This window comes from Hippocampus comes, unplaced genomic scaffold (assembly GCF_001891065.2).
Source record: "Hippocampus comes isolate QL1 unplaced genomic scaffold, H_comes_QL1_v1.1 scaffold190, whole genome shotgun sequence".
Lineage (NCBI taxonomy): Eukaryota > Metazoa > Chordata > Actinopteri > Syngnathiformes > Syngnathidae > Hippocampus > Hippocampus comes.
The window spans coordinates 114,364-139,636 of NW_017805121.1; the positions used below are offsets into that span (position 1 = coordinate 114,364).

Consider the following 25,273-nt stretch of genomic DNA (forward strand, 5'->3'; position numbering starts at 1 on the left):
GGGGTACAGGAGGGGTGGACGTGTTGAAGGTGGAAGGGGGGGGGGGGGGAGTTTGAAAACACCGAATATTATTTAGAGGGGGGAGGGAACGACACACACCAAAATTAGACCGAAAAAAAGGAACAAATAGTAGAAAAGAGGAGTTGAAAACAATTAAAAGAATGCAACATTTGGAAAGTGAAAGCAGAAATATTTAAAAAATAAGAATAAAACGATATTAGAAACAGACAAAAGACGAGAAAAAAAAAATCACAAAGGCTCGCTAAAACATAACAAAAAAAGTAGATGAAAAAATAAAAACATTGCAAACTTACAGGGAAAAGGGATTCGTCAATACACAAATAGTGGGTGGAAAAAATACCCGACATTATCTAAAGAGCACACAATTATTAACTACCAAACGATTCAACTCTTTATGAATTCCAAGATTAAATGTTAAAAAAAATCATTCAGATGACAAAATACGAGATGGAAATAAAGCAATATTATAAAACAGTGCAAAAGGGGGAAAAAATGCCTTCCAGCACAAGCCGCCATCCGCAGAAAGCTTGGAAAGCTTCAGATTTTCAGGTTGGTTTGTTTTTTTTTTTTCCTCCACCCCGAAGAGGAAGCCCAGGTTAGAGGTCACGGTCAGTCCTGTGACTCCAGTCCCCCACCTCCACCAATCCGGGCCTCAAAATGGAAGGACCCCCGCTTCCCCAACTCTTCATTCAAGTCACCCACGAGTCCATCAATGAGCAACAACAATCGCCGCAGTGTGTCATTGTTGGAGCGGACGAGCGCCCGAGTCCCGCCGAGATGTCTCGCCGCGACCTCAGCGTCAAGCGCAAAGCTCAACGGCGGTGACGTCGAGCAGCAAACTGCTAAGTTAGCGGCGACGTGATGGGAAAACTCCTTTTCAATGCTTGACAAATGCAGCCATGCCTTCAAATGCCAGCGATCCAACGTACCGTACGTTTCTCCAAGACACGAGGAGCCGGTCGCCCAATTTTGGGCTTTTGATGAGTGAGCGTCGCCTTGCGATATGAGCGCCCTCGAGTGGCAGGGGACTCGGCTCACTTCACGGCAAGCGGTAGTTTGATAGCTACGCCGTCATTTGGATGAAAAGGAAAGAAGAAAAAAGAAGCGGCTTGCCACCGTCGCCTGCCGTCCAGCAAGCAAACCCGAATCCCGCCAGTGTCGCGCGGCACTCAGCCCTGACCAATTTCTCGCTGCGAGCGACACGTCGGCGTCCGTGGCGGCTCTGAGCAGAGAAGGGCAGAAACTCCTGGGGTGATTCTCCGTCAAACTGGAACGAGCATTGGCCTGGAAAACGCCACGCAAGTGGGTGGAGGGGCACTCTGGACACACATGCACACGTCCACCCTTGCACACGCTTGCTTGGTATTTCCTGGCTGCGCTACACATTTGATATGCTTCATTCTTCTCCGGGGGAAAACGGCGTTTGAACGGCGAGAGAGCCGTCCCCGTAAAAAGGCAGGAAACCCCGCTTCCCCAAAGCAACACGAGTCCACGCATGCCGTACAGTTTTCTCGAGCGGGCTGGCAAACAAACTGAGCAAAGCCGAGCAACCGGCGGATTCTCCCCCGGGGTCCCAGGCGGACGCGTCGCCGCCAAATCCAACAACGATGGCGACGACACTATTCTCATAAATGGTCAAGGAAAACAAGTCGAGCGGAGGCCGGGTTACGCCACAGGCAATGTCACAAAAGCAAATCTCAAGTGAACTCAAAACTCAGTTCTACTTCTAGAGCGCTTTAAAACAACCACCGCTGTATACAAAATGCTGTACGTCTTCCAAAGAACTCGAAAATGTAGCCGGTGAAGGGATGCCAAAGTAGAAGTGATGTGCCCCCTCTTACGAGTAGCGGCCAGGAGGCGAGCGGCGGCATTTTGGACCCACTGGAGACGCTTCATGGAGGACTGTCTGACTCCAAAGAAAAGCGCCTTCCGGTAACCCAGCTGGGATGGGGCAAAGGCGTGACTGACGGCTTCAAAGTGACAGTGCGCCCGTTGGCAAAGAGACCTCAATGTCTATTTGGCAATCAACCACAGTCGTGCTCGGCACAGACCGGCGGACCATCGCAAAGGCATCAGCGTAGTGCTTGATTTGAAATCCTACTTTCAAGCCCAAAGAATGTCTGGGAAGATATTTTGAAGGCAAGCCATACACTTTGGCAATCCAAAAAAAAAAAAAACAATGACTCGAGACAATCTTATTTACGACGGGGCAGCTCAATCGATGGCGTGCAATCCAATGGCAGGCCTCTGAATCCGAATCAAATCCAAACGAGGAGAGCGCGCCATTGCCCACTCTTGGCATTGGTCTCACATTGCAGCATGGACGTTTTTTGCTGGGCTTAAATGTCGCCTGCCCAAAACTGAATGTGCGTCCATCGCCTTCGGCACTCACATCTGTCCGTCGTATTGGCGTTCTTCAAGAACGGGGGCGTTTGATCAAGTCGGCTGCAAACGAGCCCGGCGTCTGAAATCATCTGCCCGAGGCGCTGCGCATTCCTGCGGGGATTGGCCAGACGGCTCGCTCTCTCACCCGTTCGTCCGGCCAGGAATGCGGAGCCGTCTGCAGGTGTCTCAGGCACTGGCCCTTCGTTTCGCACCAAAGCGTGGAAATCCAACACCGACGACGCACACTAAATTCCTGCCAAGATCGCTCAGAGGATTTGGACTTGGACAAGAACGAGCCGCCCGCCCGATAGATCCAATGTCCAACAGAAATATCATTAGAAGATTAAGATATCCTTTATTTGTCCCACACTGGGGAAATTAGAAAGTCGGGATTATGACTGGGGGAGGTCTAGATGGCGCATTGCTTCCCTGCTTTTTTTTTTTTAATTGTTTGGTTTTTTTTTTGCAGATGATGTGGTGCCGTTGGCTTCTTCAAACCGGGATCTTCTAAGACTCACCGGAGCGGTTCACAGCCGAGTGCGAAGCGGTTGGGAAACCGCGGCGCTCAGTTGGAAAAGGGTGGAGTGTCCTCTCGGGGACGGGGACGAGATCTTGCCCCAAGTGGAGGAGTATCTCGGGGTCTCGTTCGCGAAGCGGGGCGGGAAGGAGCGGGAGAGGGCCGGGCGGACCGCTGCGGTGAAGAAGGAGCTGAGCCAAAAGGCCAAGCTCTCGATTTACCGGTCCATCGACGTTCCCGCCCTCACCTACGAGTCGTGGGCTGTGAACGAAAGAGCGAGAAAGATCCCGGCTCCGAGCGGCCCAAATGAGTTTCCTCCGCGGGGTGTCTGGGCTCTCCCTTGGAGAGAAGGTGAGGAGCTCCGAGTCAAGGGGCTTCTCCTCCGCATCGAGAGGAGCCAGATGAGGCGGCTCGGGCATCTGATTAGGAGGCCTCCCCACATATGCAGGAGGCCCCCGGGACGCCCCGGGACATGGGAACATTTTCATGGGAAGACGTGAAGGCCGGAGGGGTGGGGGAGTCAAGCCTTCCCCGCTACAGCCGTTGGCCCCGCGACGCCACCCCGGATAAACGCTAGTGAACGGATGGATGGATGAAAAGAACCGAGAGAAGCAAACGGTACCAAAGATGGACGCAATTGGCCAGATTCTTCCCCTCCGACTCGCGTGAGGAGGGGCCGCTCCCCCCAAGAAGCGAGCATTGGGGGGGACAATCATCAGACACAAGGCCGAGAAAAACACATCCCGGAGACTGCTTCCATTTTTGGAATACTGGGAAGATGTCAAGTGCAGTTGGGGATCGTTTCCTTTGTGTGCAGTTCATTTTGGACGGGGAACACAACAGATCTTTCTTTTTGGGACAAAAAAAAGCCAAAAACATGCAAACCCAATTCCAACGAACTTGGGATGTTGTGTTCAACATCAATCAAAACAAAGTCGTGATCGTTTGCAAGAATTCCCTTTTGATGGGGACTCTCGGTGCAATGGTCATTTTGAATCGGGAACACCAATTTGCTGCGCTCCAAATGGACACAACGTGAGGGTGAAGAGACTTTTTCGTACATCGGTCCGGCCAATTTTCTTCTGTGAAAAATGAGATGGCCCTTGCCTTGCAGCCTATTGAGCACTTGTGGAATGCGCTACATTTACAGCAGGACACACACACACACACACACACACACACACACACACACACACACACACACACACACACACTTGGAAAAACTGGCGAGGTTCCAGACACTTGGAGGCCTCGAAAATGGCGACTCAGCCGGTGGAACCATCACAACGAACCAGTCGACGCTTTTGGCGTTGTGCCACAACCTGACGCGATGCGGCGTGGTGAAGGGGCTTACCTGGACCGTTGCTGTTCACGTGCACCGTGTGAGCCATGGTCGCCGCCCAGCGCACTCAGTCGAGTCCCGCACCAGCACCATGAACAACAGCAGCGGCATCAAGTCCGGAATGCCACGCACCCTGGAGACAAAATGAAAACGCAAATCCAGTTAGTGATGTCGATGACAGATGTGAGGAACTCGGTGATGTGATCAACACCCGATATCAAAGACCGCGCTGTAATAAAGCTAAGTGACGCGTGTAACTTCCTTCGGCAAAGGCGCCGTCCGGTCCTTCAATGCCGTTCCTCGTTATGCTGAGGAGCATTCCGAGCTCCAGCGGCGCAAGTTCCCCATTTCAAGCAGGTCCACCTTACCCGTCAGCCTCACGCTGGCGTCCCCACAAACGGCGGCCAGCCCAAAAGAGCAGCGGGGCGGCAGAGCAGAGCCCGCAGCGCAGCGCAGTGGGGGAGGCGGGGGGTGTTGACACAGCTAAGTTTAGACAACGATGTCAAGTGACAAAGCGAGCAAAGTGCAGACTAAAAGGGGAAGTGGGCTCCTCTTTGGGATGCCAAAGTGGGGGGGCTCGAGCCAGCCTCATGCTCAAAGGCCGCCGGGTCAGGTCGGGCTCAACTTCTGGCAGGAGCTGAGCCACCCGTCTTTACCGCAACGCAGTCAAGTTCGCGGAACGCCGAGTCTTCCTCAACGCTTGCCAAATCACCGAGGTGAAGTTCGCGCAAGACATCAAAATGTCCTTCGTGGTTAGGAAAGCATGCAGGTCAAAGTGATTGAAAAACACGAGATTAATCGCAAACTAAACATTAGAAGCCATTTTCAAAAAATGCTGAACCGACAGGCTACGTTCTCGACTCCAAAACATCGTTGTTGTTTGCGACGAGCGACATGAGCTCGGATGACAAACGGGGCGCTCTCCAAAGCAACCTCGGGCTTCTTCGGCCGACTCGAGTTCGCAAACCATCGAGTTAGCTTAGTTGTAGGCTAAATCAACTTCTTAATCGGCCCAAATACGAACAGTGTGCTGCCTTGATTGAAGATGTCTTCGATGATCCTGAAAACACGCACGGTCGGTAGATTGAAGATTCTAAATTGTCTTCAACCTTGACAAAAATGTGTCGTCACTTCAGCGAAGACTGACATGATCAATCACGAGTTGGGTTTGCTGTGTCTTCAGACAAACACAAACTTCACATTGGCTTTTAGACTCCACCATTATCTGGAATGCTCACCAAAAACGCACGTCCTCTTCGGTGTCGGTATTTCGAGCGACGACACGTGAAGCGCTCGAGCATATTCTGAGCCAAAAACTGCCGCGGTCAAACCGAGGACATCGAAAGTGAGCAAAGGTGCAAAACTCACCCGAATTCATGGAACAAGAAAGCAAAGTAGACGGATTCAATCGTCGGCTCCCTCACACGCGTGCCCTCAAACCTGAATGACTCGTTTTGATCTCAGATGTGACGTAAACAAAACACACGTCTCTCCGAACTTGAGCGGCACCTTTCCTCGCTCAGAAAAGCCTGGCCAAAAGTGCCGACTACTCTCGCGGTGCGGCGCGGCAGCCCGTGCCCCCCCAATAAAAAGTTGCAATCGCAGGTTTATTGGAGGCAAACAGGAAAAAGTGCGCCAGAAAGAATTTTTACAGAGAACTCAGGTAAATGCTAACACTGGTTTAAGCATGACGCGTGAGTCAGGGGGCAAACATTGGTGGGGTTTTTTTCAGTCACAGATTGTAGGGGGGGGTGGTATATGTTCAAAAAAAAAATTGAATAGTTAAAAAAAAAAAAGTTTGGTTGAAAAGCAGAAGTGGCCACGTGAGTAGGTCTACCTAATGACATTCATCACTGCAAGATCTTAATTTGCACGCGATACTATTAACTTTTAGGTTTTGTGAAGTCTTGAAACTGAGTCGACTCGAGCTGGGACGGGAGAACGGAACCAGTGGACGCGACCGTTTCTCCTTGACTTTTTTTAGACAACACTGACCCCTGGAGGCAGGAGCGCGAACTTTAATTCTCATCGCAACTCAAGTGTATTTCTCGAGCACTTGAAAACAACCACCGCTGTTGACAAAATGCCGTACATGGAGCAAAGATCATATACGCACAGCAATAAACAATACGTTTATAACCAAGACAGGGTCAAATTGAAACAAAAAAGTGCCAACGAGGAGCCTTGAGAAGCAATTTGGCGACATTGTTTCACCGCTCCATTGGCGCATGCGCTCAATAATACGCTGGGCTGAATGAAGCAGGAGGGGCCGTCGCCAGGTGGCGCTGCAGCGCTTGAATCGCGCCGTGGACTCACTGGACTGAGGCGACGGCGGCTGCAAGCGGGCCCCATTAAGTGGCTTCGACGCCATTAAGCCGCCGGGGATATGGAGCTGGCTAATCTGGAAACCTGGCGGCTAAATCCGGCTTCCAACGCTCCGACGCCACGATCGAGTTTAGGAGTGAGTCCCTTTGGGCCTCCATTAAATCAGACACCGCGTGGCATTCGTGTCAAAGACATTCTTATTCAGCTCCGCAATCCTCATTCATTCACTTTTCATGGCGATGAAGAGGCATTGGAGTGGCCCCTGAAGAGGGGAAGCGCAGGATGGAAAGAAGGTGGTGGTGGTGGTGGGGGGGGTCCCATTAAAGTGGAAGCCAGATGATTTGTTCCATGATAGGCGGGAGGGAGAGAACGGGATGGTACTCGGATCTCGGATTTGACAGCCTTGGCCATTCCCAAATGCGAAGGTCTCACAGGGGGCTGTGGGGGGGCAACATCAAGGTCTCACTTCAACATCGAGCTTTGCATGCTCGCCGGCGCAATACTGCAGGTCAACTTTTAAACAAGCCACAGCTAGTTGGATCGTGAGCGAAGTCTACTTTTGTATTTTGTTTCTCATCTAAAAGATTGCTTATTTCATTCATCCATCCCCCCACCATCTACTTAAATATCAAACTTGTCCTTATCTTCACCCAGTTTATTTTTTCCTCGTATGTTTGTATTTTTTCAGCTTTGTCTAGTATTTTGTTCTTAGTGTCTTGAAAATCAATTTTTTTCATTGTTTTTTTTTTTTGCGATGTTTGTGGGGGTTGCCATGTTTGTCTTTTTTTTGGGGGGGTGCACGCTGTGCGATGACATTCCTGTGGAAAGCGCAGCATTATAAAGGAAACAACCCTCCCCGTCCCTACGGCCCAATTTCCTGCATGGCAAAAAAAACAACAAAAAAAAAAAACGATTGGCACGCAGGGCTCTTCCGGGAAATTTGGAATGACCTCTTTTCCAGGACAGTCCCAACAAGTCCGAGTTGGGAGACAAATAAAGGTTTTTCTTCATCTTGAGGACTACAAAAGCACAAGTGGAAGGTCAAACGGACCCATTTGAAATATTAAGGGGAAAAAAAAAAAGGTGTTCATGTAAACAAATGTACATCACTTGGTGCTTTTTGTCAAAGTTGCTCCATTCAGTCTGCTGGTCCTTTTAGTCGAAATCGAGCGTTCACCGTTGGGCCGAGTGCGTCTATTTTCTATCAAGAACATGATTATGGAACCAACTCCTTCCACATTTTGCAATTAAATAAACACATTTTAAAACCAGATTAAACTTTTGCAGGTCTTGTTCTTTTCTTCTTTTTAAGGAGTAAGCCTCTTACAAAGCCAAGGTATCGCAGATACTCACTCCGTATGGGAAGGGGCTGTATTTCTGACGGATGCGATTCCACCTGCAACGGTCCACGCGAGATTGAGCAAAGAGAGGCAGCAGCTGCTGCCCCGTCCCAAAACAAACATTGAGCGGCCGCAGCGCCGGCCTGCGCCGATGACGCAAAGCGAGCGGCGATGCAAAGCGCCTCCGATGACAGTGGCCCGAGCTCAAGTGGCTTGGCCGAGCACACGCCCCTATTCTCTTGTCACCTGCACTGAAAGACGGAAGGGCTCGGGCGTCGCCTTGGCGACCGGACCTTCCCCTCGCTCGCTGGAACCTGAAACCCGAGAAGGCGCGTGCCCACCGTCAGCCAGCTTCATCGGCGGCCCGCGGATGAGAAACTAAAGTCCGGTGACAAGGCTTTCCATCGCAAAACAACATTCTGAGAATTTGCGCTACTCTACCGTTTTGAGTTCTACTTGATGGAACATGGACGACATCTCCTCAGGATGTTGGCCAGCCCTGCCCAAAACGGTCCACCGTCCTTCAGTCAATTCCACCGCTGAAATGAAATGACTTCGATGTTTTTGGAGTGTTCTGATCTGATTGGCCCGCCGCATCATTTTATGTGGCCCGCGAAAGCAGATCATGGGTGGCAACTTCCATCATCCTTTCTAAAATCTGTCGTGAAATGTCAAATTGTCGTGTGTCATAAAGATCATCATCAATCATTTTGTTCGTCCGTTTCGACTCACAACAAGTCAACAAACAAATAGTTGAGCAACGGCCCTCTGAGGGAAGACGTCACTCCACAGCGGCCCGCGACAAAAAAGGAGTTTGACAGCCCCGCTGTTGGTTATTGGCTTGGTGTGGCTGCTCCGTTACCAAAGTTGCCAGCGGCAGATCAGATCAACGGTGTCGCTGGGGGGGAGCTAATCTGCACGGGCAACAAAGTGCTGGCGACGGCAAGAGGAAATAATTGAGCGGCCTCTGCGAAAGGCCCCGCCCTCCGCCCCCGGCAGGCAAACCTTTTCGGGAAGAAACGCAAACGGCCGACGCCGACGAGACTTCCGACGCGAGGAGCCGGAAAACCGCCCCTCTTTTTGGACCCACTCATTAGAGAGAAACCACCAATGGTGCGTGGGCAAGCCCCCGCGGCAGCTGCAAACGGTTGCCAAGGGTTTCGGAGGGCCATGTTGGTGGTCTTCTCCGACATTCCAAGCAATGAAAAACGTTTTGCTTCTTCTCCCCATCTGGTCCCCGACAGCAACCAAACGGAAAGACGGCCAAAAAGACAGCGGGATGACACGGAACGCCGCCCGGATGAAAAGATTTGCAGACGGGGAATTTGTTCGGGTCCGGCCAAATGCCAGCCCAAGGAGGGAGGAGCCAGTCCGGCGACGTACCTTACTGCCATCTGCGGGCCTGGAGACAAGACGGGCCCGTGCCGGCGGACGTCTTTGCTCTACTTACGGTGGGAAACAAGATGGCCGAGCCAACTTCCACGTTGTTCCCGTTTGCCAAATGAATAACATCTTTGCCGTGGCTAAATGCAGGAAGGCGGCGCCTTTGAGGAATGCCTCCACTTGCCGGGCAATGTCTGCGCACGCCCGCCCGCATAGCTGAGGGCTTGATCAAAATCTCAACGGAAGCCACTGCCTGCCTTGAAAAAAAGCTAAATAAACAAATCGGGAGGGAGCAGCTCCTCCTCCGACAACTTTGAGCATCTGCTGAACCGGACAACTTGAGTGCCGAAGTCGTCCGCTACGGTCAAGGTCGCCAGAAGAAAAAAACACATCTGCCACGATGCTCATCAACGATCCCTGACAAAGCACATGACGAGTGAGTGAAAAGAAAGCCATGAACGTTCCAGGAAACAAGGCGTCCTCGGGAAACACACTTTTGGGCTTTCCCGGAGTGTTCGTCCAACCGCAAGGGAAAGAAAACGCAAGTTTGGCCCCCCCCCCCCCACGCTCTCTCCCTCGTGTCATTTGAACAGATCTTGAATGAACACGGATGATGGATTCATTTTAGCGGCTACAACTCAAAATATTTTGCACTTTCCTAAAAAGACGAAAGCAGCTGAACTGCACTTCGTGGGACGGACGCCATCGCATTTAAACCAAAATGACTTGGCTGTGATTTTGACACGGTACTTTCTCCCAACAAGAAAAGGACTCCACAGCTGTTCGAAGTGTACGAGTGTGACGGTGACCTAAAAACCAAGGAAGGGACCCAAGGATGCTTTTTTGGAGCACATTTCAGCCGTTCCAAGCGGTATTGTGTTGAGCTGGACTGAGGCGCGCTGCTTGGCGCGCTGCTTTGGCTAATTACAGGCCAGTCGCGGAGCTCCGCGCACCCCGCCGCAGAAACCGGCGAGAATGTTCAAGGAGGAGCCGTCAAAAAAAAAAAAAAAGACATTCCTGCGCCGAATACACGTACAAATTCGTCACTTGGAGTCAACGCCGAGCTCGCTTGGCGTTTATTTTGAGCGTCCAAAGTATGCGCAGAGGTGCGGCCAAGAGTAAAATTACAAGTGAGCGCCACCACCAAATAAACACGGTCGAGGCCAGGGAGGAAAGATTTGGACGAGCGGCGGCGCGAGTCCTTTTCCCAGAGCAAAGACCCGAATGGCACCGAAAACTGGGGCGGGGGGGGGGGCGTCATCCAAAGGGGCGGAGGGGGGGGTCAGCTTTCATCCTGTGGACAGAGGGGCCGTGTCACCACGGTGAGAACTGAGGGACCTTTGCCATGAGTACACAGAGGCCAAGGTGCTGCCCGACAGGCTAAGCCGACCCAATGCGTCCGGGCGGCCCCCGCTCGTGCCGCGTACGCGCAGCTTTAGCGCCAATCTCGCGTTGAGACGAGACCGGCCCGCCAAGTCAACGGAAGCACGACGGCGCCGCTTCCTAAAAGCTTCCGACGCAGCCGAGGCCCCCAGCGGGAAAAACAAGCTCGGCAATTAACACCTCCTCATCCACAAATTCATCCCGATGTGGCTTCCCCAATGGCCGCCGAAATATTTTCAGCCCCCAAGTGGCAAATAAAAGGACATTTTTCAACGGACTTTTCGAGGGAATGCGGCTCAAACGCCCAATGGGAAGAGTCCAATCACCCTAGCGAGCGCCTTCCTTGCGCTTCGGAACGACGGTCTTCTCGGTAAATCGCGGTCGTTCTACGTCGAGGATAATAAGGGGAGCATCGCTCGCCGGCCGCCAAACTGCCGCTTGGCGTGAAGCGACTGAGCTTCACGGCCACGCTACGCGGCTCACGTCGCTCATTTTTGCTTCCGCTAGTTGGAACAAAAACTCTCGCCCAAAAGTTGACTCGGTCAACACACAAACGGTGCAGCTTGGCCTCTGGCCAACCAGTCCGTGTTTTTGTAGCGTCCTAACATCGGGACCGGGCAAAGTGCCGCTCGTGTCCGCTTTGTTCGGCGCATGACAAACGGCGAGTTGGTTTCACCGCTGATGAAGGGAGCCAAAGTGGAATGCCCCCCGCCCGTCTACTTTGGGATGGAAGGAAAAACACCGGCGGGCAAAGAATGTCATTAAACTACCATCACAACGCGCCCCTCGACAGTTGAATTCAGGGCTTCGCTCCGCAAGAAGAGCCAAGAAGCCTTGGGGTCTGCTCTTTAAGAGTGGGGGGGCAGGGGGCGGAGTCCGTCAGAAACCCAGAGGGAGGCTTCGAGCTCTTCTCGGACACAAAAGGGAACACCGGCGCCTGAACTTAAGGGGTTCAAGGAAAAGGTGGAGCGGCGTGTCCGAGCAACGGCAGGAGGCCCGAATGAATGCCGAGCATCCGCTTCCTCCCAATTTGGAGACGCGGTGAAAAGGGCAGTTAAAATGTTTTCCATTTCTCCCTGCCACAATGCACCTGATCCAAAGGATCAGCTCATCAGCAAGCTCTGTCGGGCAGATCCTGATCACTTTAATCAGGTGTGCTGCAGCAGGGAGACATGGAAAACATGCAAGCCACCGGCACTCGAGGACCGGAGTTTGACACCTGTGTTCTCCAAAGACTGAGGAGTTTAAAAAAAAAAAAAAAAAGCTCAAAATGACCCACGCACACCGAAGTGCGTGGATGCAGGTGAGGAAAAACATCAATCACGAGAAGAGACATCTTTTAACCCCCCTCGGGAGTCGTTCTTGCACAAGTGTGGCATACAAGGAGGAGAAATGGGCGCATTTAACCAACGTTTTCCTGACAAGTGACACAGACAGTTGACAACAATGCCAATCGCTATTCTATGGACCGAAATCTTGAGCTGGAGGTCGATATTAAAGTGAGGAGTAAAATGAAGTCCAAGATCCAAAGAACGGCGCGCTTCACTCACTGGGGTCGTGGTACTCATCAAAGCAAGCCAAGTGCAGCGCCGCGCTCCATTTTTTTTCCGCCTCACGTTGACACTTTGCGGCTATCTCGGCCGCTGCACGGTTCCACGTCCACGGCCAACGTGGGAGGAACGCGAAAGGGCATTGGATGGAAGTGCGTTTCATTTTAGTGGCTGCTTGCGAAGGGTCCTTTTTTTCCCCACGGGGCTCGAAGGCCAAGCTGCCAACGCCGAGCGCGTCAACGCAGCAGTCAAACTTTCGACGTAATCCCGGTTAAGCGGCGGCGCTTCATTGGATTGTCTCGTCCGACCGCTAAAAGGCACCCGTCCCACGGTACGCGAAGCCACGCAAATGGTTCGAATGGACGAGAACACAGCCGAATAGAGGCTTACCCGATGCAAGGTGTCCTCGCTCACGATGCCTGACTGGAACCTGAACGCAACACCGGCGGTGCCCCCGCTCGATCTCGTCTGGGTCGAAGAAAGGCTCCGCCGGTCCAGTAAAACTTTCAAACTCCACCGCGTCCACTTGTAAAACTCCGCAGAAGCGCGGGCAGGTCCCGCGTGCGACGTTCAGTCTTCTTTTTGTACTGGTCCACTTGGCTGGCTGGCTGGCTGGCTTGCTTGCTTGTGTGAGAGCAGCAACTTGTGGAAGGGCTACGCGCATGCGCACTGCGGTTCCAAACTTTATGCTAGCACGAAGGTCAAATAGGTGTACTGTAATAGGTTACGGTAACCTATTACAGTACACCTATTTGACACAGGTAACCTGGTTACCTGTGCCTAAACTCGCCTGTTTTATCCTTCGTAATTCAGCAGTATAAGACTTTTCAAACATTAAACTACAGCAAAGAAAACGACGCCATTAAAAGCGACCACCAATTAAACCACAGAAGAAGAGAATCAGGGTACACGGAGTAATTAAAGTCTCAACTTTTAATTATCTGAACCAAGCAAACTTTTTTTTCTCATATTAATATGGAACGCAATTTGTAAGACCAAATATTAAATACTTAGTGTTCAATTAAACTTTGTTACTTCTGCCCACCCACACAGTTCATGAGTAGCAATTGATTCCCCTCCGCCAAATAACCTAGTTCGCTCAGTGGCTTGAGAAGGACAGCCAGGCGCATTGATATAGCTAAACAAATGTACTGGTTCGTATTTTTGACAAGTTTTTTTCCCCTATGCCCTCGATAAAGATGACGACCATAACTCAGATAACTAGAGACAATGTACTTTGGTGGGGAGAGGGTGTAAATGTACAAATATTCGATGTTGTCAGTGTTGTACCGTGCATGTCGTTGCTATACAGAACAGAACGATCAGAGGTTGCCATCTTGTGGCGATAGCACATATAACATGGCCGACGTTTTGAGGTCCTTTGTAGTTTTTAACACTATCCCATAAGTGTAATTTTTACACGGACCTTTTGTGATCATTATTCACTCAAATGGAGCATTGTGAAATATCACATGACATTTTCATCCAAAATTAGTATTTTAGTTTTTATTTTACTACTATTTATTCAAGTCAAGTTTCAATGTGCAGTCCAACTATTTTGCACATCACCAGAAGTTTAAAACCTAATATGACACGAATATTGCGCGTATAAGAATTTTCAACATATAAATACATATCAATGTCAGTGGTAGTCAATATTTCACAGATTGGCGAACATTTTACCGTTGTCTAATTCGACGATATTTTAAGATAAGAAAACCTTTGTTTTTCTCACAATGGAGAACGTCCCAATTTAAAGCAGCAAAATAATGAAAGGGAGAAGTAGAAGAACAAGGAGTATATAAATCATAAAATGGCTGAGTGGGGGTGAGCCCGGGTTTTCAGGTCTGCCTATTCAATAACCTGACAGCAGCGGCGAGAGCTCTCCTTCTTGCAGCGCGGGTGGATCGGTCTCTGGCTGAAGGGAGCTGCCGGGTGCTGTCAGGGTGGGCCTGGAGGGCGTGGGAGGGTCTGTCCATCATAGCTTTTAGCTTGGCTAGCATCCTCCCGTTGCCGCCTCCTCCTCCAGAGTGTCCAGGACAAAGCCGGCCCTCCTGACCAGTCGCTCCGGTCTCTCTCTGTCCCGGCCTGAGATGCTCCCTGACCGGCAGACGATGCCGTCATGAATGGCTGAGGCCACCACAGAGTCATAGAAGGTCTTCAGGAGTGACCTCTCGCTCTCTCCATCGACAGTTACATTTGTGGTCAAATTGTCAACACCGCTCCCAGTCGCATCATGTGATTGCCCTACAAGTGTGATGGCATTACAGTGGAAAAAATACACTTTAAAACACACGCTAAGTGTTGAATTAGTTTGCCGGTTACGAGCAGCGACCAAAAGACAGATCGGAACTGAAAACGAAGTTTAAAAAAAGGATTTAAGCCTGAAATCAAGTGTACTTGCAAAAGAGGAATGGATTTTGCATCACACTTGAGCCAAAGGTTGAAGTGAGGTCTGCGTGCGAGTCAACGACTCACTGGGCTGTCTTGCTCCGCAAACACAAACAACAATGGCTTGTTTGACATGTGGAAACTGTTAAGGCGCTCAAACAAAGCCAAGAACACAGTGTTGTCACTACATATGAAGGTGAATAAAAAACGTGTATTGAACGAAACCACATTCCTAGGACTTCCGAAAGCCCCCCAGCTTCATGCCAACACGATGCAAAACGCTGTCGAGGGGATCTTGAAACTGGCATTGATGTTGCGCTGCTCCCAAGAATAAGAACCCCTCCACAATTTGCATCTGGCTGGCGCCATCGGAATCCTCGTCGGTCCAGTATCGACGCTTTTCTGGAAAGCCCCTAAACACCACCTTTGTTCAATCGTTAACATGCATCTGGAAGAAAAGCCATTTTCAGTACTTTCGTTCTAAGTTGGAAAATAAAACTATTTTCTGGAAAGCCCCTAAACACCACCACCTTTGTTCAATCGTTAACATCGCATCTGGAAGAAAATCCATTTTCAGTACTTTCGTTCTAAGTTGGAAAATAACACCCACGCGTACAAACTGACCGCTGGTCTAGGTAGGTGTGTGTGTGTGTGTGGGGGGGGTGAAATTGTGACATACTGAACGAGGTTCAATGCCTGCGATTCGAACAAAAGCTGGAGCAATAACTAGTTTGTGTGTCGTCATAATCAAACGTGCTCCTTGCCAACTTGAGTGCGCAGTCACGCTGCATTGTGGAGCTCACACTCCATCTTATCGCCTCCAAAGTTGCCACAAAGCCAAGCTGTGTTTGGCCCCGGAGGCCCCGCCCCCCCGTCTCCTCTCTTCTCTCCGATTGGCCCGCCGCGGACGCGTCAGAGTTGCATTTAAGCCTCGCGGCACTTCCTCCTCTGGACGACGACAACTTTTTTTTTTGGCGGGGTGTCAATCATGTCCGACCGAGGAACCTTCGACACCAACGTGGTGACCGTGACCCGCTTCGTCATGGAGGAGGGCCGGCGGGCCAAAGGTACCGGCGAGCTCACGCGGCTGCTCAACGCGCTGTGCACGGCCGTCAAGGCCATCTCCAGCGCCGTCCGCAAAGCCGGCATCGCTCACCTGTAAGTGGACGCCCACACCGGCTCCAACATTCTTTCTTAATTTATTTATTTAGGAATTATTGGTCATCATCGATCAGGCGTTTTAGACTCCGTACGGAACATCCACGTCGGCACAGACCAAGCAGGAGATTCTGGTTTGGCTCGAACCAATCAGGAAACGCATACCTGAGGCCACGCCCAGCCCCCCCCCCCCACACACACACACACACACACACACCGGTCATCCCGTCAACGGGCTCCGTTGTCAAATCTGGTTTGATAGTGATCAGTTCCCCATTTCTAAGGTGTTCGCGGGAAGGTGCGCAAACGCTGCCGCAGAATTGACAAATAGCGGAGGGAGCCGCAGAAAAGGGGAAACGTCATCAAAGGGGAACTACATTGTTGAGCGTGTCAAAATGGAACGAGTCGCACGATGAGGAGGAAACGGGTGGCCTTGTGGTCGGGTCGGAACACTGCGGGCGGGGCTGAAGGTCTCAGCGGTCGTTTCCCGACACAGAGAGTGGCGGTTCAACGCCCGGCCGTTGAGCAAGATACAGAGTCCTTGTTCCTGATGCTGGGTCATCCGTCGGTGAGTGAGGTGTGAAGCGCCCTGAAGAGCAGAGGTAGACAAGTGACAGCCCCTTCACCGTTTGGATTGGATGAAAATAGTCTGCCAGAAAAATGTCAGTTGCGTACGTCGCCAAAAAGTACTTCAGGGTTCGATTACTGCTCCGACTCAAGTGAAAGGAAAAAGTAGCCCTCGAAATGTTGACTCTTGACAACAAAGTATTGGTTGAAAAAAAACAAAATCACTTGGACAGATGCGGAAATGTCACCGGACAAACAGAAAACAGTAATGTGCAAATTCATATTTTGCCCCAGAGTAGCAGTATTTGATTTCAAAAGAATACAAATTCAGTGGAAAGGAATTTCCAATTGGCTTTCCTTGTTTCCAGTCGTCAAAGCGCCCCAAAAAAAAAAAAAAAAAAGATGGTGCGTTTGGGCTGAACCCCCCCCGAGCGGCAAGCGGCCCCTTTTGCACCTTGACGCTCTGTCCCGTCCCGCGCGGCGTGTCGTTCTCAGCTTCGGCATCGCGGGCAGCACCAACGTGACGGGCGACCAGGTGAAGAAGCTGGACATCCTGTCCAACGACCTGGTCATCAACATGATCAAATCGTCCTTCACCTCCTGCGTGCTGGTGTCCGAGGAGAACGACAAAGCCATCATCGTGGAGCCCGACACCAGGGTAGGCGCGCGCGAAACAACGCGGGCGCCGTTTGACCGCCGGGGCTGAGCCACCACGTCCTCCCCTCAGGGCAAGTACATCGTGTGTTTCGACCCGCTGGATGGCTCGTCCAACATCGACTGCCTGGTCTCCATCGGAACCATCTTCGCCATCTACAAGAAGGTGCCGGCCGAAGCGGCCGGGCCGAGGAGCCGCCGCGCCGCGCCGCTCCGAGACGCGCTCCCGAGTCCGCCCACCCACCAGCGTCCGCGGTCTCGTCCCGCAGGCCTCGGAGGACGGCGAGCCTTGCGAGGAGGACGCCCTGCAGCCCGGCAGGAACCTGGTGGCGGCGGGCTACGCCCTCTACGGCAGCGCCACCATGATGGTGCTCTCCACGGGACACGGCGTCAACTGCTTCATGCTCGACCCGGTCAGTACGTTCTCCGTCTAATTCGGGCCTTGGTGGCATCTCTGCCATTTGGAGTCAGCCCATCCTCCATTCCAGTCGGTCCAAAACACCGCCGCTGGCCTCTTGACCGGCCCTCGGAATGTAAAGAAATGATTTGCACGCTTTGTGCTCCGCAGGCCATCGGCGAATTCATCCTGGTGGACCGCGACGTGAAGATCAAAAAGCGGGGCAAGATCTACAGCTTGAACGAAGGCTACGCCAAATACTTTGAGCCGGCCGTCACAGAGTATTTGCAGCAGAAGAAGTTTCCTCGGGTAACGTTGCCGATCGCCGTCGGGCAAAGCTGCTCCGGGAAGGCGGTTTGCCACAATCATTTGGACAGTCCATTCGTCATCGAGAGGCCTCGTTTCCTTTCAAATTTCCGTCCGTTCCGTCAGGAAACGCTGACCGGAGCCTTTTGAATGACAAACGCGGTCGGGGGAGATATTCAAGCGGTATCGCAAGGCACCGCCAAAGTGACATCTCGCTCTTGACTAGCCGGCGGCTAATGCTAACTAACTAGCTAATGGCCGACTCACCGCAGGACGGCAGCGAGCCCTACAACGCCCGCTACGTGGGCTCCATGGTGGCCGACGTGCACCGGACGCTCATGTACGGCGGCATCTTCATGTATCCTGGCAACGCAAAGAGCCCCGAGGGAAAGGTGAGCTCTGGCGACAGCGACGCCGCCTTTACCAGTCGCGTCCTCTTTCACCCCTCCGGGTCCAAAGCTCACGTTATCCAAAGTCTCGCGGGAAGGTCAGCCCTGCAAATTTTCACGCGGCAATCCTGCCAAACAACAAAAAGCCATTTTCGCCTATTTTATACAGAAAGCGGCAAAGGTGGGATCATTGCTGATGCGCCTCCCGACTCGAGCATCGTCTGCCTTCGCCTTTTACGTGGAATTCGGCAAAAGCACAATGCATCTGTGACTTCAAACGTCCAAAGAGTTGATTTTTCCACAGAGAGCTACCAAACGGAGGCATCGTAATAGTGTCAACCCAGTGGAGCAGTTTTCAACACATTGGCTTCTTTTTTGAATTTGATGTTCACCGGAAGCTTTATTGCCGCCACCGCCGCCGCGGCTGCGTGACCGCCTCAAAGGCGGCGTTTGCCAATAGGGCATCTTTTTCTTTTTGCCAGTTTGGGGCGTGTGGGGTGATGTCAAAGCTGCGCTGCGCGATGATATTAAATTAACGGGCGGCCTTCTCCCCCCGCAAGCTGCGTCTGCTCTACGAGGGCAACCCGATGGCCTTCATCATGGAGCAGGCCGGGGGCGCCGCCTCCACCGGCTCCGAGGACATCCTGGACATCCGGCCCCACAGCATCCATCAGAGGGCGCCGGTGGCCATGGGCTCCCCCGACGACGTGGCCGACTACGTGGCCGTCTGCCGCAAGCACGCCGCATCGGCAAAGTGACCCCGTTCGGGGAAGAAGAGCGCCCGCTTTCGTCGTCCGTGTCGTGAAAGGACCGGGCCGAGACCGGTGCGGCCCGCCAATAAAAATGCTTCTCACTTCACCCCGCCCTCCCTTGTGTCTCCGTGACAACGCACACAAGCGACATACACGTGAAGGACCAAAACTTGAGCGAAGCTCTTTGCGATGCTTCATAATGTCAAACAAAACAAAACGCAAGCACCTGACGTCGCAAGCCGCTTCCGTCCTCGCCGTCGCCCTTCTGGCGCGGCTCGCGCTCGGCCTCAAGCGGTGCGGCTGTGCTCCGGTTACGCTGACCTTTCAGGCGGCCCCTGCGAACTCGTCCTTCCCAGAGAGCTTTCTCTCTCCTCTTTTGTTTTCTGTTTGCCGGATCTCCGTGTTTAAAAGCTAAGATGGGATCCGACTTGCTGCCGCATTGCTGCTCGGAGGCGAACGGATGCGGCGGCATCCCGCATTTTGCCGGCTTAGGTGTCACATTTGCGCCAGGGCTTCATGCTTCAATTCAAAAGGAGCTGCGGGGGATGCTGCAAAAGGCCGACGGGAAATTGAACAGCGAGCCGCGATCTGCGTCAAAGTCCAAAGGGCATAAATGTCGCCATTCTGAAGGCTGGCATCTCTGCGTGAAAGACGCTCGGGCGTGTGAAGTCTAACGACCCGGACAGCCTGCCTCCTTTGCCGCTCGCTGTGGAAAATCCACCTGCAGGATCTCGGACACCGCCAATGTGACCTCAACTCCGGAATGGGGTCAAAGGAAGTCCCAAAATGGGAGAGGGCGCAACACCCCGCACGACGTGCCGCCTTGGCTGGGTTCTGCGTCAACGGCGTCGGCGGATAAACGCGCCGTTCGTGGCCCTCGTGCGGGATCTCCGCGGGGAAACGCGCCGCTTGCTTTTGACAGGATGCCGATCATTTTGGGATCGGTCCACGAAAGCACTTGACAAAAGATGAACTCGCCAAGCTTTTTCACGGCGCGGCGAGCAGCGAGCGATCGCAGCCGACACCCGACACCGCGCGCACACAAATAGCTCCCCCCGAAACGAGCGGCCTCACTTCGCTTCTTCCCTCGGGCCGAGTCGGGACGGCGACCCTCAGCGGGAAGCGGCATGGCGGACCCGTCGACCTTTGACGTGGACGTGTGGACGCTGACCCGCTTTGTGACGGAGACGGGCCGGCAGGCCAAGGGGGCCACGGGCGAGCTGACGCAGCTGCTCAACGCCGTGATGACCGCCATCAAGGCCATCTCCTCGGCCGTGCGCAGGGCCGGCCTGGCCCACTTGTGAGTAGCTCCTCTTCCTCGTCCGCCCCCGAAGGCCACCGCGCGTCTTCTCGAAAACCGGGAGAAAGAGTCAAATGCCATTTTTCCAAAGGAAAGACTCATCTTCGCGTGAGCAAAATGGAAAGCGGTTATGAGGAGCAGACGGATAGCGATTTATTTATTTATTTGGGGATGGGGGGGTGACTGACGTGGACAGTTTGTCAATTAAAACTCATAACCAATGAATCGGCCCATTCATTAAAATGCATGTGCAATGAATTTTAAAAAAATAAATCATTATTTTGGGGTCCCTTAGTGCTGATATCTGAACTCCAGACAGAATATACAAAGTGCAAAGTGGAAGAAACTATTTGACAATTGGTTGGGGGGGGGGGCGCAATTTGCATAGCTCTCTGCTAACGTGTTCACAAAAAAAGAAAAGCACACGCACAGCCGCCATCTCATCGAATTGCAATCAGCACAAAGCGGGACATGAGTCTTGGCGACCGCCTCTTCCGCATCCGCTCGGCTCTCTGGGAGGCCGCAAGATGGCGGCAATGGAAAACTTTGACAATCCCTTTCTTGTTTTGGCTCGAGCGAAAAAGAGAAACTTGAGAGGGGGGGTAATCAAACAGCGAAGAATGGTGAAGCCTGCGAATATTTGAATTTGCGACTGCCAAGCAGCAAAGGTGAGGGGCTCAAGCGTGTATTCTGAAATTACAAAAAAAACAAAAAAACAAAACAAGAAGACTTTCGTGTTCCCGCAACGATACTTTGACGTTGAACGCTTGAAGTGAGTTTATCCAGCGCGGGGTCGAAGTTCGCCGCGGACGGCTCAATTTTGCGATGGGCGCAGACAGGGCCTGGCGGGCCGCGTGAACGTGACCGGCGACGACGTGAAGAAGCTGGACGTGCTGTCCAACGAGCTGCTGCTCAACATGTTGAAGGCCTCCTACGGCACCTGCTGCATGGTCTCCGAGGAGAACGAGGGCCTCATCGTCACGCCCCAAGACAAGAGGGTCAGCGCGCAAAATCCAAACGCGACGTCGACCACGCGCGCGCACGCTAACGCTACGTCTCATCCGTACGTCGGGCTTGGTTCCAGGGGAAGTACGTGGTGTGTTTTGACCCTCTGGACGGCTCCAGCAACATCGACTGCCTGGCCTCCATCGGCACCATCTTTGCCGTCTACAAACGAGTGAGTCTCTCGCCAGCTCACCTTCCGTTCCCTCCACCGGTTCTTCATTCACACGTCCGCCGACATGGACAATTTTTTTTTTTGTCGGTTCATCTCAAGATGCCATCGATCGAGCTCGCATCTTTCCCTCATCTCGTCGTCAATCCGTCAGCCAGCCGTCCGTCAAGGCCTCTGTGCTGCTGGTTTTTGGTTTTTTGACATTTGTAGTAGCGCCTTGCGGCCTAAAGAGGGCGCCATGTTGTAGCGGGTAAAGGCGATTAATTGCTTTCAGCCAGCAGGCTTTTCCAGCTCCGGGCCTGGAGGGGCCACACACTTGTCCTGCCCGTTTTCAGCTCTCCTTCCTGCAACACACCCGATTCAGATGATCGGCTCCTCAGCCGGCTCTCAAGCAGCATGAAAACCATCCTAATGATTTGAATCAGGCGTGTTGCTCCCGGGAGAGCTCGAAAACGGGCCGGACAGCGGCCCGCCAGGACCCACTTTGGACACCCCTGCAGTGAGTAAGCTTTCCAAAAAAGGCAAACAGCCTTTCATACAAGTCAGGCTCAACGCCAGCTTTTTTTTTTTTTTTCTTGGAGGAGCAGTTTTGCTCATCAAGGAGCGAGGCGAGCGCAGCGTTTCAAACGTAAGGCGTGAATACCAAAAGGCATGAACGGGCCGATGCCGCAAACACTTGAGGGGGCGACGTCACGCGGGAGTAGCGCCCGAGGTGAATTTGGACTGGCAAAGCGGGGCGGAGCACACCTTTGGATTGTCGTGTCCGCGCAGGTGAGCGAGGGCGAGCCCACCGAGGAGGACGCCCTCCAGCCGGGCCGCGACATGGTGTGCGCCGGCTACGCCCTCTACGGCAGCGCCACCCTGGTGGCCCTCAGCACCGGCGCCGGCCTCAACTTTTTCACGTTGGATCCGGTGAGTCGTGAACAAAAAGAGTCGCGCTCGGAGCAAAGTCGAGTGCCGGCGCTCCGGCGCGTGACTACGTTCGGGCAACAAAACGCCGGTATATCGTTTGCTTTTGTTTCTTCCCGGTGCGGCCGCTGGCCAGGCCATCGGCGAGTTCATCCTGACCGAGAGGAACGTGCGGATCAAGCCCAGGGGGAAGATCTACAGCCTGAACGAGGGCTACGCCAAATACTTCCAGCCCGCCGTCAACCACTACATCGACCGCAAGAAGAACCCCGAGGTGAGCGAGCTGCCGTCTGGGGGGCGCATAGGGGTGAGTTGTATCCTCACAGCAACCGCCGTCGGCTTCCTGTCTGCGATGTGGGCACTCAGCACTTGGCGACGGCGGCGGCGGTCACGTGTCGGCGCGGCGACAAGGGGGCGACGCGTAGGAGAAATGCCTTTGATTTCCGGAAACACGGACAAAACGCGGTGGACGTCGCGTGCGCGTTTTTCCTGTTTTCAGGTCTGAGTCACTGCATTCGCCATGGGCGCGTGATGCTCGCACCGTGATTCGGCGACCACATGACCGGAAGCGCCCCCGCCGCGAGTCGGCTTTTCTCGACAGGGCTCACGCGGGGCCATTCGGGGCGTCGACCAAGAGGAGAAGACCGCACACGGAGTGGAAGCTCCATCTCAAGCTCCTGATTTGCGCAAGGGCTCGTCGTTTTGTACCTTTTTTTGGGGGGGGGGGGTAGCCTAAGGTCAGACTACAAAGCGTAACTAAATGGAAAAAAAAAAGTTTGGAAGTTGACCCAAACTACTTGGTGGCACATTCATGAGCCACAATTGTTAGTGCTTCCTCTTTTCACTTCCGTTACGATTTGATGCCATAGGTACCCCCCCCCCCCCCAAAAAAAGCAGACTTCACCAAAAATAGCATGGTCGAGGGATGTGTGCACCATTAACGACTGAATAAAAAACAGGCAGAGATATGAATAGGTCACGCGCTTGTGGCAACGCTAAGCTAATTTCCCTGCTTCCTCGCGGACTTTGGACGGGCCAGTCGCCCCCGCTGACACGACCACCGCACTTGCACGTGCGTCGCTTTTGCTGGGAAATTAGAAGGGAAGTTGAGCAGGCGGCGGCGGCGGACTTTTGAGTCGTTGAGGGGAGCCGGAGCCCACTTGCTCATTTGCGTGGCGGCTTTTGGGGAACCGGCACTCATCGAAACAGACGCTTTAGGAAACGCACCTGCTCTGACGCTTTTGGGCTCTTTTCATTCCGCGGTAAAGATCTCTTTCGAGTACTTGACGTTGACCAGTCGCCGGCTCATTGGGCTCATTTGACCAAAATGGAACAAGTAGTGAACAGCATTCCAAAGCAAAAGAAAAGACAATTGGTTGAACATAAAATACACACAAAGCTCGTGGGCTCGCACCCATAAGGGGCTAACCTTCGCCGAAATCCTGCCCGTCGTCGTCTTGCCTCTCACGGTCGGTTCTTGGCACGATCGTCTTCTTCCAAAAATGGCTCCGCAGAGCTTCCAAAACGTGTCTTTTAACGCGCGCCGGTAAGTGTGCACGGCAACTAAGGTCGGGTGGACCTTTATCGGCGATAATTGGTTCCGGCCAACAAACGCCTCGAGATGACGTCAGGACACCAACGATCAAGCTGCTTCATGTGAAATATAGGCAGTAACATCACGTTTTGTATTTTATTTCGAATCGCATCTTCCTGAAATGTGTGTTTTGGGTCTATTTGCACATGGGGAAAAAATCATTTGCATATTTTTGGTGTTGCGATTTTCCGTTCTTCGATCGCTCCGTATAGTTTGAATTTGTTTAGGTTTTCTTTTTCTTCGAGCGGTATAGAAATGTGTTTATTTTTTTTTTGTCTCAACGGCGGTCCGGAACCCGAGCTCTTTTGTTTCTTGCGCCGCAGGACGGTGGGACGCCGTACGGCGCTCGCTACGTGGGCTCCATGGTGTCGGACGTCCACCGCACCATCGCCTACGGCGGTATCTTCTTGTACCCGGCCAACCAGAAAAACCCGGAAGGGAAGGTAAGCGAGCTCGCTCTCCCGCGGCGCCTGCTTTGGCTTTCTTGAGAAAGGCGGCGGTGACGGCGCGGAAGAAAAGCGAGAGCCGCGCGGGGAAGTGAAAGTGACGAGCGGATGACAGCTGGCCGGGATGACGCGGATGAAGCTTTGTCGTCGCCACCCGAGGAAAGCAAACGAGCGCGCTTCGCAGCCAAACGCAAAGACAAATCCGACAAAGTACCTCGTGAACGAGAAGACCAAAAACATTTGACGTTTGAGATCAAGCCAATACTTCACGGAAATGCTCAAATCGCGCATTAAGTATACAATGGAAAGTCATGACACGTATTTGGTTTCTGTGCGGGGGAACAGAATCGAGACTAAAGTCCCCCTCTTGAGATTCTAAGGTTAAAAAAAAGGTGAAAATACCGTAGTAGCGACAAAAAGCATGACAGAAACCGCGAGCCGAAAAAGAGGAAGTCAACTGAATCGTCCGATCGACGTTGACCCGCGCGTCTCCGTGCATTTGTGTGTCTTGGTGTAGCTGCGCCTGCTGTACGAGTGCAACCCGATGGCGTTCCTGGTGGAGCAGGCGGGGGGCGCGGCCACCACCGGCACCCAAAGGGTCCTGGATGTGCGGCCTCGGGCCCTCCACCAGCGGGTGCCCTTCGTGGTGGGCTCGCCGCAAGACGTCGACGAGTATTTGGCGTTTGTCGACAAGTACCGCTAGAGAGCGGCCGCCTCGCCTTCGGCCGGACCGACTTTGACCAGCAATAAACTGCCAATCGCAGAAAAACGTGTCACGAAACTTCAACTGTGGTCCTTGTTGAGGCTAGAACGTGGATGTTCTGGCATAGGTTTGGGGCTTTGTTTTGGGGTTTTTTTTTCTCACAGGAAAGAAAACAAAAATGCTGTTTTCCAGCTACAGTATTTGTTTTTCTTTCTACCCGATGTATTTGATTCAACCCCCCCCCCAAATTGTACTTACGGTCATAATTGCGACCCCCCCCCCCTCCA

At 52.8% G+C, this 25,273-nt stretch overlaps 3 protein-coding genes across 6 annotated transcripts in view; 2 read left to right on the plus strand and 1 right to left on the minus strand.

Moving 5' to 3' along the window:
• Positions 1-12,941, minus strand: part of kank1a (KN motif and ankyrin repeat domains 1a) — a 21,562-nt gene extending 8,621 nt beyond the window's left edge. Inside the window, exons 1-2 of one of the 4 annotated variants that reach the window (XM_019866005.1) lie at positions 12,637-12,941; positions 4,278-4,398 (exon numbers count right to left, since the gene is read on the minus strand). In XM_019866005.1, coding sequence (XP_019721564.1) covers positions 4,278-4,314 — 37 coding nt within the window. In that variant the 5' untranslated portion in view covers positions 4,315-4,398; positions 12,637-12,941. Of the gene's footprint in view, positions 1-4,277; positions 4,399-4,633; positions 4,695-5,503; positions 5,593-5,633; positions 5,716-12,636 lie in introns of those variants that run through there. The other 3 variants (XM_019866007.1, XM_019866008.1, XM_019866006.1) reach the window with 3 other exon arrangements.
• A 2,610-nt stretch (positions 12,942-15,551) lies between these two features.
• fbp1a (fructose-1,6-bisphosphatase 1a) lies at positions 15,552-18,929 on the plus strand. Its single transcript, XM_019866012.1, has 7 exons — positions 15,552-15,795; positions 16,858-17,020; positions 17,090-17,182; positions 17,286-17,429; positions 17,585-17,722; positions 17,992-18,111; positions 18,669-18,929. Exons 1-7 carry the CDS (start codon positions 15,626-15,628, stop codon positions 18,864-18,866), a joined length of 1,026 nt encoding a protein of 341 aa, XP_019721571.1. The 5' UTR covers positions 15,552-15,625; the 3' UTR covers positions 18,867-18,929.
• Positions 18,930-19,798: 869 nt separating this feature from the next.
• Positions 19,799-25,043, plus strand: fbp2 (fructose-1,6-bisphosphatase 2). Its single transcript, XM_019866013.1, has 7 exons — positions 19,799-20,160; positions 20,996-21,158; positions 21,245-21,337; positions 22,106-22,246; positions 22,380-22,517; positions 24,161-24,280; positions 24,801-25,043. Exons 1-7 carry the CDS (start codon positions 19,988-19,990, stop codon positions 24,984-24,986), a joined length of 1,014 nt encoding a protein of 337 aa, XP_019721572.1. The 5' UTR covers positions 19,799-19,987; the 3' UTR covers positions 24,987-25,043.
• Positions 25,044-25,273: the final 230 nt, after the last annotated feature.

Coding starts and splice junctions, on each gene's coding strand:
- fbp1a (XM_019866012.1), top strand. CDS start 15,626: ATGTCCGACCGAGGAACCTTCGACACCAACGTGGTGACCGTGACCCGC. Junction 17,021..17,089: donor TCGTGGAGCCCGACACCAGG/GTAGGCGCGCGC, acceptor TCCTCCCCTCAG/GGCAAGTACATCGTGTGTTT. Junction 17,723..17,991: donor AGCAGAAGAAGTTTCCTCGG/GTAACGTTGCCG, acceptor GACTCACCGCAG/GACGGCAGCGAGCCCTACAA.
- fbp2 (XM_019866013.1), top strand. CDS start 19,988: ATGGCGGACCCGTCGACCTTTGACGTGGACGTGTGGACGCTGACCCGC. Junction 21,159..21,244: donor TCACGCCCCAAGACAAGAGG/GTCAGCGCGCAA, acceptor GCTTGGTTCCAG/GGGAAGTACGTGGTGTGTTT. Junction 21,338..22,105: donor TCTTTGCCGTCTACAAACGA/GTGAGTCTCTCG, acceptor GTGTCCGCGCAG/GTGAGCGAGGGCGAGCCCAC.